The sequence below is a fragment of the Danio aesculapii genome, chromosome 5 (genome assembly GCF_903798145.1).
Source record: "Danio aesculapii chromosome 5, fDanAes4.1, whole genome shotgun sequence".
In the NCBI taxonomy this organism is placed as follows: Eukaryota; Metazoa; Chordata; class Actinopteri; order Cypriniformes; family Danionidae; genus Danio; species Danio aesculapii.
In genome coordinates this window covers 1415870-1427631 of record NC_079439.1, presented here as the reverse complement: position 1 = coordinate 1427631, position 11762 = coordinate 1415870, and the positions used below count along the sequence as shown (strand labels likewise).

Below are 11762 nucleotides of genomic sequence, written 5' to 3'. Positions count from 1 at the left end.
TCTCACTACCGTATTCACCCTACATTCCACGTATCACTCCTGAAACCCTATCACGATCCTGTTCTTCCCTCCACAGAGCCTGACCACGAAGAGGAACCCCCTCCTCCACTGCTCCTAGAAGAAGGAGCCGTCTACGCAGTGAAGGAGATCTTGCGTTCCCGACGTCGTGGTGGCCAGTTGGAGTACCTGGTGGACTGGGAAGGGTACGGCCCCGAAGAAAGGACATGGGTTCCCAGAGCTGATATTCTCGATCCTAGTCTCATGGTGGAGTTTCATGAGAGCCACCCTGAGTTCCCAGCGCCTAGAGGCAGAGGGAGACCACCACGGCGTCGGAGGTGTCGGCCCTCAGGAGCGGGCCCTGGGGAGGGGGGTACTGTCATGGATTGGTCAGGCTCTCACGACCCCCACTCACGAAGATCACCATCACCTGACTTCTAATGAGCACACAGCTGCATCACATTCACGAGCACCAGATAAAAGCACAGCACTCCAGTCGCTCATTGTCCGGGCTCGTCTCGACGAAAGCGGACAACTGAGCGACCACTCAGCGTAGTCATCCTCAGCTAAACAAACGATTTACTTACCTGTTCTCTTTGTATTCCTCCTAGTCTTCCTGGTCCTCCCGAATCGTCCTGTCTTCCAGTCCTTCCAAGTCTGTGTCATCCTCTGTCAGCTGTATCTGGTGTGTGCTGTCCATCCTCGTGTATTCCTGTTACCCAGCCACGGAGGAAAAGACCCCAACATCATTCCTGATCCTCCTGGCTATCCTTCATGTGCTCCTTGTTGTCATTCAATAAACACCCTAACGTTTCCTTACCTCTGTCTCCTGTCCGCTTCATAACACTCTCCCTCTCTCTCTTTGCATGTGTAACTGTTTGTGTCTTTGTGTGTGTGTGAACCACAAGCATTTGCATCATGTATGCCATAAAGGTGGACAATATTCAAATGCATGAAAGTTTGAAAGAACAAAAGGCATACAGTATAATAATAATAATAATAAATAAATAATAATAATGATGATAATAAATAATAATAATAAATAAATAATAATAATAATGATAATAATAACAAATACTAATGATAATAAAAAATAATATTGATAAATAATAATAATAATGATAACAATAATAATAATAATAAATAAATAATAATAATTATTATTATAATAAAATAATATTAAATAATAATGATAATGATAATATTAATAAATAATAATAATAATAAATAATAATAATATTAGTAAATAATAATAATAATAAATAATAATAATAATTATTATTATTATTAATAATCAATAATAATAATAATAATTATAATAAAAATAATATTAAATAATAATGATAATAATAATAATAATAATAATAAATGATAATAATAATAATAATAATAATAAATAATGATAATAAATAACAATAATAAATAATAATAATAATGATAATAAATAATAATAATGATGATGATGATAATAATAATAATAATAATAATAATAATAAATAATGATAATAAATAATAATAATAAATAATAATAATAATGATAATAAATAATAATAATGATGATGATGATAATAATAATAATAATAATAATAATAATAATAATAATAATAATAATAATAATAAATAATAATAAAAATAAATAATAATAACAATGATAATAATAATAAATAGTATTAATAATAAATAATAACAATAAATAATGATAATAATAATAAATGCTAATGATGATAATAAATAATAATAATAAATAATAATAATAATGATAATAATAATAAATAATAATGATAATAAATTATAATAATAACAAATAATAATGATAATAAATAATCATAATAACAATAATAAATAGTAATAATGATAAATAATAATAATAATAATAATAATAATAATGATAAATATTAATAATAATAATAATAATAATAATAATAATCTTATTTAACAGCTGAATGTGACTGAAAGAGAGCTGAACTGATCCGTTTCTGCAGACTCAGTCAAATGCAATAGAGAGAAACAGGAAGTGGAGGTTTCCTTTCTCTTAATCTGGACAAAAAACTGTGTATTTATATATGAACTTTTCCATCACTCTTTCAGGAAAACCTCATCCACAATTTTCTGATAAATCTCTCTGCTGTCCTGATTTATTCAACCATTCAGTCATTTTCCTTCAGCTTGGTCCCTTTATTCATCAGGGGTCGCCAAAGCGGAATGAACCACCAACTATTCCAGCATTTGTTTTACACAGCAGATGCCCTTCCAGCTGCAACCCAAAACTGGGAAACACCCATACTCACTCATTCACACACACACACTCATACACTATGGCCAATTTAGTTCATCAATTCCCCTATAGCGCATGTGTTTAGACTGTGGAGGAAACCCACGCCAACACAGGGAGAACATGCAAACTCCACACAGAAACGCCAACTGACCCAGCCGAGGCTCGAACCAGCGACCTTCTTGCTGTGAGGCCACAGTGCTAACCACTGAGCCACCGTGCCTTCCTGCTATGCAATATTTTAAATTTTATTTTATTTTATTTCATCGAATCGTATCTCCGAAACATGTAGATTTCATGCAAATAAAATAAATGTCCTAACCATGTGCAAAAGTAAAACAAATAATGAAACATTTCAGATCTGTCTACATTAATTACTAAATGTTTATTATTAATATTTCAGTTATTTACTAATAAACTATTGATCAGTCAGAAAAAAACACAATAATTAACACACTTAAATCAAGAAAAACAACAGAATCATTCAAAATTAATTAGAATATATTAATAATTTATTTTGATGCATTAATAAAATGCTAAACTCAAACTATATCATATGAATATAAATGTTTTTGTTTCAAATAACTGCATAGAATCAAGAAAAATACAGAAGATATTTAAGGCATTAATATTCTCAATATACTTCATGTTTCCCTTCAGTTTGTTGCATATTATAAAAGATCCGTGATCCACTGATCTGCCGCCGCTCTCCTGTCAAAACACATATGAAAATGAAGATATAAAGATTTGAACTTAAAGAAACAGATCATCAAAAACTGACAAATCAGTGATTATTTCAGCACAAATGACTCTTGTTGAGTTTGACTTCATGATAATTATGAACAGTTAGTATATGTGGAGATGATAATGTATGTCTAGATGAAACTGAATATTGAGTAGAGGGCGGGGTTTAATTTCAGTACGATGACATACTTCCAACTGAAACTGAATATTAAGCAGTGGGCGGGGTTTTATTCCAGTATGATGATGTATTTCCAGCTGAATCTGAATACTAAATAGGGGGCGGGGTTTTATTTCAGTATAATGATGTATATCCTACTAAAACTGAATATTGAGTGGGGGCGGGGTTTTATTTCCGGTATGATGATGTATTTCCAGCTGAATCTGAATACTGAGTAGGGGGCGGGGTTTTATTTCAGTATAATGATGTATATCCTACTAAAACTGAATATTGAGCAGGGGGTGGGGTTTTATTTCAGTATGAGGATGTATTTCCAGCTGAATCTGAATATTGAATAGGGGGCGGGGTTTTATTTCAGTATGATGATGTATTTCCAGCTGAATCTGAATATTGAGTATGGGCGGGGTTTTATTTTAGTATAATATTGAATATCCTACTGAAACTGAATATTGAGTAGGGGGTGGGGTTTTATTCCAGTATGATGACGTATTTCCAACTAAAACTGAATACTAAATAGGGGGCGGGGTTTTATTTCAGTATTATGATGTATATCCTACTGAAACTGAATATTGAGTTGGAGGTGGGGTTTTATTTCAGTATGATGACGTATTTCCAAATGAAACTGAATTTTGAGGAGGAGGCGGGGGTTTTATTTTAGTATGATGATGTATTTCCAACTAAAACTAAATATTGAGTAGTAATAATACCATGTATGATACCAAGTATTATTCATATTATTTATTAAATTACCCATTAATTGTGCTTTATCAACATCTACCCCTGAACAAACCCTTAACCCAACCCTCACATTAATGTAAAAATATTAATTATACAAAGTATTATTCTTATTATCTATTAAATTACCCATTAATTGGATTTTACTAACATCTATCCCTACCCCAATCCTAAACCCAACCCTCATATTAATGTAAAATATTAATTATTGTTGTACAGAGTCAGATAAATGATGCTATATTGAAGTGAGTACCCATGACTGAAACTGAATATTGATTAGGGGGCGGGCTTTTATTTCAGTATGATGACGTATTTCCAGCTAAATCTGAATATTGAGTAGGGGCGGGGTTTTATTTCAGTATGATGACGTATTTCCAGCTAAATCTGAATATTGAGTAGGGGCGGGGTTTTATTTCAGTATGATAATGTATTTCCAACTGAAACTGAATATTGAGGAGGGGCGGGGTTTTATTTCAGTATGATAATGTACTTCCAACTGAAACTGAATATTGAGTAGGGGCGGGGTTTTATTTTTGAGCTCTACCTCTCATCTATCACTCTCAGCAAACTGATTGTAGGGGCGTGGCTTAACATGTTTACATACATATTAATATGTATATCTCAACATATATACACACACACATATATATCTCATTCCAGAGCAGAAGCACGTGGTCAGATTTTAATTAACAATTACCAAAACAAACTTTTTATTCAGTGGATTAACTTGCACAGATTAAATGTTCCCATTAAGACTCACAATGTGCACTAGCAAATAAACATTGTACATTTTGTTATCTTGTTTTCTAAAAACAATTATCAGAATAAAGGGAGTTTATGAATAAAACAACAGTAAATATCAGCGCCAGTGGTGTAGTGGTTAATGCGTCGACACATGCACTCCGGTGCTCACGGCGACCCGAGTTCGATTCCCGCCTCGTGGTCTTATGTCGAGCCTTCCCCTCTCTCTGCTCCCCACACTTTCCTGTCAATACTCTCTACTGTCCTATCAATTAAAAGGTGGAAACCCCACAAATAAATAAATAAAAATAAAAAACAACAATAAATATCTATAAACAATAAATATAATAAAAATAGCTTCCCTATCCGTTTTTTTATTTTGGTTTAAACAGAAACCCTCATAATTCAATATCATTTTGCTATCCAAACCATTCATGAATTTTGTTTTTCTGGTGAACACATAAGAATATATTTTAAAGAAAGTCAGAAACCTGTAACTATGCAAGTACTATCTTGTACTATACAAGTCAATGGTTACAGGTTTCCAACATTCTTCAAAACATCTTCTTTTGTGCTCAACAGACATTAAAAACTCAATCAGGTTAGGAAAAATTTAGTAAATGATGACAGAAGAATCCTCATTTTTGGGGGAACTGTCCCTTTAAGAATGTTTAGAGATGTTTGTACGAGAAATTGGTTGCTGCTGGAAGGAATATATATTTGCAGATAGAAGTTAACAAGAATTATGTACATTATTTATAAAATTATTGATTAATTGTATTTTATTAACGTCTACTACTCCAACCCTAAACCCAACCCTAACAGTAATGCAAAAACAGCAATTATACAGAGTATTATTCATATTATTTACAACATTACCAATTAATTATATTTTATTAATGCCTACCCTTATTCCAACCCTAAACCAACCCATTTAAAGTAATGTAAAAATAGGAATTATTGTTGTATGGTGTCACAACAATTATGCTATAGTAACACGAGTATCTGCAGCTGTATCCCTTTTAGACTTTATCCTGGAAATACCATAGAACATGACTTTTTGCAATGCATGATAAACCATTAGTGCAAATGTCTAAATCCACTGAAAAAACAGACATGTTGCAACACAGCTCATGCAAAACTAAGTTTAGCACCAAAGAAAAGCAGAAGAGCCACAGACTCTTTCCCCAATCCTGCTTTTAGCTGACTGTCTTATATTTTCCCTTAAAGGGGCAGTACATAAAAAAAATGGAAATTCAGAACACTTCTCGTTTACTCACTTGTTAAAACCGGTTTGAGTTTCTTTCTTCTGTTGAACTCAAAAGTAGATATTTTGATAAATGTTGCAAACAGGTAACCATTAACTACCATAATATGTTTTTTCTTATAGCTGTCAATGGCTGACAGTTTCCCACATCCTTCAAAATTCCTTCTTTTGTGATGAGCAATAATAAAGATTTAATGAGCATTTTGAGGATTTAATGTTAATGTATAATGTTAAATATGTTAAAATGTTATAATAGTTTTACTGTTCAAATACTAATATCTTTGAGCTATTTTTATTTTAGTAAAATAGTTTTTTGTAATTTTGTTTGTGATTTTTAACAAAAAAAAATATCTATACCATTTTATATAATATAATATGGGCAACACAGTGGCTCAGTGGTTTCAGTTTCAGTTGGAAATACGTCATTATACTGAAATGAAACCCCTCCCCCTACTTAATATTCAGTTTTAGTAGGAAATACATCATCATACTGAAATAAAACCCCTCCCCCAACTTAATATTCAGTATCAGTTGGATATTCGTCATCATACTGAAATAAAACCCCTCCCCCTACTTAATATTCAGTATCAGTTGGATATTCGTCATCAGACTAAAATAAAACCCAACCCTCTACTCAATTTTCAGTTTTAGTAGGAAATACGCCATCATACTTAAATGAAACCCCGCCCCTACTCAATATTCCATTTCAGTTGGAAATATGTCATCATACTGAAATAAAACCCCGCCCCTACTCAATATTCCGATTCAGTTGGAAATACGTCATCATACTGAAATAAAAACCCTCCCCCTACTCAATATCCAGTCTCAGTTGGATATTCGTCATCATACTGAAATAAAACCCCTCCCCTTACTCAATATTCAGTCTCAGTTGGATATTTGTCATCATACTGAAATAAAACCCTGCCCCCTACTCAATATTCAGTATCTGTTGGATATTCGTCATCATACTGAAATAAAACCCTGCCCCCTACTCAATATTCAGTATCTGTTGGATATTCGTCATCATACTGAAATAAAACCCCTCCCTCTACTTAATATTCAGTCTCAGTTGGATATTCTTTATCATACTGAAATAAAACCCCGCCCCTACTCAATATTCAGATTCAGTTGGATATTCGTCATCATACTGAAATAAAAACCCTCCCCCTACTCAATATCCAGTCTCAGTTGGATATTCGTCATCATACTGAAATAAAACCCCTCCCCCTACTCAATATTCAGTCTCAGTTGGATATTCGTCATCATACTGAAATAAAACCCCTCCCCCTACTCAATATTCAGTGTCAGTTGGATATTCAGCATCATACTGAAATAAAACCCCTCCCCCTACTTAATATTCAGTCTCAGTTGGATATACGTCATCATACTAAAATAAACCCCACCCCCTACTCAATATTCAGTTTTAGTAGCCAATACATCTTCATACTGAAAAGTCTTCAGCAACTTCTAGTTCGTACAGACCGTAAGTTAAAATAAGTTATATTACTTGACAGAAAAAACACCTATTTCATATGTTGATATATGGTAATATTTTCATATTTAATGACTACCAGTGTGCAACATTCTCCAAAATATCTTCATTTGTGTTATTAAGAATCTTTTATGGGTGAACTGTCCCAATAAATCAATAAAGCATGATTATTACATAAAAACCGCTGCATAATGCACAACACAAAGTGCTTTTCTTTGCATTCGTTTCTGGACTTCCTGTTCTACCCTCATTCCTCTAAGGCCAACTTCCTGTTGATGTAAAAGAGTGGATCAGGCCTGCCAAACAGCTCTCCGGATGCAAGTCCAGCGCTGCAGGCTAAAAATAATGTCCCACACAGCTGCGTGTATGAGTATGGAGAACCAGAGGGTGAAATGAGTTTATATTTGAATAGTCAGAGAAGCTGCACATCGCCTCAGGACACACACACAAATGAGCTCACTAATAATCATCGCATTGTCATAAACACTGCTGTAATAAACATTCATACTCATGTATTAGAAAACAAAAGTGCTTCAGTTTCATGCCGCCCGCACCAAAATCTGCCTTATAATAATATATTCATTTTCATTGATAGTAGAATTTATTTAGTAATTGAATATTTGGGTCAAGTGAAACAGAATATTGAGTAGGGGCGGGGTTTATTTCACTACGATGACAGATTGACAGCGGTAAATGAATATTGATTAGCACAGTTTCATTTAGTATGATAATATATTTCCAACTGAAACTATATATTGAGTAGGGGGCAGAGTTTTCAGTATGATGATGTATTTCCAGCTAAATCTGAATATTGAGTAGGGGGCGGGGTTTCATTTCAGTATGATGACATATTTCCAACTTAAACTGAATATTGAGTAGGGGGCGGAGTTTTATTTCAGTATGATGTATTTCCAACTAAAACTGAATAATGAGTAGGGGGGGGGGGTTATTTCAGTATGACGACATATTTCCAGCTGAAACTGAATATTAAGTAGGGGAGGGGTTATATTTTAGTATGATGTATTTCCAACTGAAACAGAATATTGAGTAGGGGGTGGGGTTATATTTTAGTATGATGTACTTGCAACTGAAACTGAATATTGAGTAGGGGGCGGGGTTTTACTTCAGTATGACGACATATTTCCAGCTGAAACTGAATATTAAGCAGGGGAGGGGTTATATTTTAGTATGATGTATTTCCAACTTAAACTGAATATTAAGTAGGGCGGGGTTTTATTTCAATATGATGACATGATTCCAACTGAAACAGAATATTGAGTAGGGGGCGGGTTTTATTTCGTATGATGACATATTTCCAACTGAAACAGAATATTGAGTAGGGGGAGGAGTTTCATTTTAGTATGATGACATATTTCCAATTGAAACTGAATATTGAGAAGGGGGAGGGGTTTTATTTCATTATGAGGACGTATTTCCAGCTGAAACTGAATATTGATTAGGGGGAGGGGTTTTATTTCATTATGAGGACGTATTTCCAGCTGAAACTGAATATTGAGTAGGGGGAGGGGTTTTATTTCATTATGAGGACGTATTTCCAGCTGAAACTGAATATTGAGTAGGGGGAGGGGTTTTACTTCATTATGAGGACGTATTTCCAGCTGAAACTGAATATTGAGTAGGGGGAGGGGTTTTATTTCATTATGATGACGTATTTCCAGCTGAAACTGAAGATTGAGTAGGGGGAGGGGTTTTACTTCATTATGAGGACGTATTTCCAGCTGAAACTGAATATTGAGTAGGGGGAGGGGTTTTACTTCATTATGAGGACGTATTTCCAGCTGAAACTGAATATTGAGTAGGGGGAGGGGTTTTACTTCATTATGAGGACGTATTTCCAGCTGAAACTGAATATTGAGTAGGGGGAGGGGTTTTACTTCATTATGAGGACGTATTTCCAGCTGAAACTGAATATTGAGTAGGGGGCAGGGTTTTATTTTGGAGCTCCTACTCTCATCTGTCACTCACATCAAACTAAAGGTTGGAGGGGCGTGGCTAAGCATATTTCGCCCAATCAGAGTCATCAGAGAATGACTGAAAGAAATTCACAGAGAAGGGCACTATTACTAAATAAACATTGTACATTTTGATTTCATGCAGACTGTCCTGAAGATGTAGTGTAGCCACTGACTTCATAAACTGGTTTATTTAATTGAACTACTACTCAAAATTCAGGTCCTGTATTAGAAATAAATCTCAGTGCATTATTGTGTACCTTCAGTCTACAGCAGTGTGCATGAGCGCGGCTCTCTGAACGGGTTGCTGGCGGCAGGAAGGCCCACCAGCAGCGCATCTTTATTGGCGTTCTGGAGGCAGTACTCCTGCAGATCTGCTGCGGCCTGAGAAACCTGCATACAAACACATTCACAGCTAGTTTTAAAACTTCTTAATTGTTTTTGACAACTGTAAGGCTCCTTCATAGCAAAAATGAAATGTGAAGAGAAAAAGCTCAGAACCAGTACTCTGCAACCCAGTACTGGGAAACACCCATACACACTCATTCACACACACACACACACACACACACTGTTAGTTGATCAATTCCCCTATAGCGCATGTGTTTGGACTGTGGGGGAAACCGGAGCACCCGTAGGAAACCCACGCCAACACGGGGAGAACATGCAAACTCCACACAGAAACACCAACTGACCCAGCCGGGACTCGAACCAGCGTCCTTCTTGCTGTGAGGCCACAGTGCTAACCACTGAGCAACCGTGTCACCCAATTATTTATTTATTTATTCATTCACTTTCTTTCAGCTTAGTCCCTTTATTAATCTGGGGTCGCCACAGCGGAATGAACCTCCAATTTATCCAGCATATGTTTTATGCAGTGGATGCCCTTCCAGCCGCAACCCAACACTGCGAAACACAATATAAAATATTTTATAAAATATTTATTTTCAATTCAAAAAGGACACACAGCATTTGATATTAGGATTATTACGGTTTACTGCTGTTTTTGCAATGTTGAAAATCTATTCTTATTTTAATTTAATAATAATAAAATACTACTACTACTACTACTACTACTACTAATAATAATAATAATAATAATAACAATAAAATAATAACAACAATAATATTTTTCTTATTATTTTTATTAATAATTTAATAATTATAAAAATATATTTATTTTGATTTCAAAAAGGACGCACAACACACATTAGCATTATTACTGTTTGCTGCTGTGTTTTTTGCAATGTTGGAAAATTATTCTTATTTTAATTTAATAATAATAAAATACTACCACTACTATTAATAATAATAATAACAACAAAAATAACAACAATAATATTTTTTTCTTATTATTAATTAAATAATTTTAAAATATTAAAAAATATATTTATTTAAATTTCAGACAGGACATACAGCACACATTAATTCATATTAGCATTATTAAGGCTTACGGCTATCTTTTTGCAATGTAGGAATTTTTTTTTTAATTTTAATTTAATAATGATAAAATACTCACACTACTGATAATTATTCTCATTAATATTATTAATTATATAATAACAATACAATATTTTTTATATTTATTTTTGCTTTAAAAAGGACACAAAGCACACATTATTCGATATTACATTTGTGTCCAACATGTAAATATGCCAGATTTAGTTCATGCTTTTTTACCAGTTCTTTATAATTATTATAAGGTTTTAGGGGTATAATATAAATTGGTGTTTGGTGACAATATTAATATAATAACAACAACAACAACAATAACGTAGAAGTGTGGCATATTCAACATATATTTAAAACTTTGAAGTTATAAATTCATATTCAGCTACACATTTGTTGTAATATTGTATAAAACGCTCACGTTTACCCAATTATGTTTGTTTTTAATGTTTACGACAGTCAATCTATATATCCTAGACAAACAAACAGCAGAACCGTAACTCTCATCGAGTAATAATATGCTAATTTGATGACCGTAACACAGCAACTACACCAACGTTATAGGTTTGTTTCGAGTTACTGTACATCCCTGTATACTGAATTAAATGCATATATGAGAGATGTTTTGGTGTCTTACTTTGATTCTCTCCACGCTGGCCTCCAGTTTGAGCTGCTCCACACTCCGTCTCAGGGTCGTCAGGTTGGAGTTTGAAGACATTATGAAGATTAATATGAATATTTTCCTCAGCAAAGAAGAAATTAAGCTTTTCTGGTGATCGTCAGCTTCATGTGTGAGAGGGACGGTTGATCTGCGGACACACAGTGGAGCTGCGGGGGCGGGGCGGTGGGCGTGACATAGACGTGGGTGTGGAGGTGGGCGTGGTCCTGAGCGTGGAGCGGATGCTCAGAATCAT

The 11762-nt window shown here is 34.2% G+C and overlaps 1 protein-coding gene across 1 annotated transcript; it reads right to left on the bottom strand.

Moving 5' to 3' along the window:
- Positions 1-2763: 2763 nt before the first annotated feature.
- On the bottom strand, positions 2764-11659 carry gng10 (guanine nucleotide binding protein (G protein), gamma 10). The gene is made up of 3 exons (XM_056456817.1): positions 11486-11659; positions 9660-9792; positions 2764-2980 (listed from the first exon to the last, which is right to left on the bottom strand). Exons 1-2 carry the CDS (start codon positions 11564-11566, stop codon positions 9667-9669), a joined length of 207 nt encoding a protein of 68 aa, XP_056312792.1. The 5' UTR covers positions 11567-11659; the 3' UTR covers positions 2764-2980; positions 9660-9666.
- Between the last annotated feature and the right edge of the window lie 103 nt (positions 11660-11762).

Bases quoted from the DNA above. Each gene is read 5' to 3' on its own strand.
- gng10 (XM_056456817.1), bottom strand. From the start codon at position 11,566: ATGTCTTCAAACTCCAACCTGACGACCCTGAGACGGAGTGTGGAGCAG. The intron at 9,793-11,485 runs GTAAGACACCAA...GTTTGTATGCAG, and splicing joins CCAGCGTGGAGAGAATCAAA to GTTTCTCAGGCCGCAGCAGA.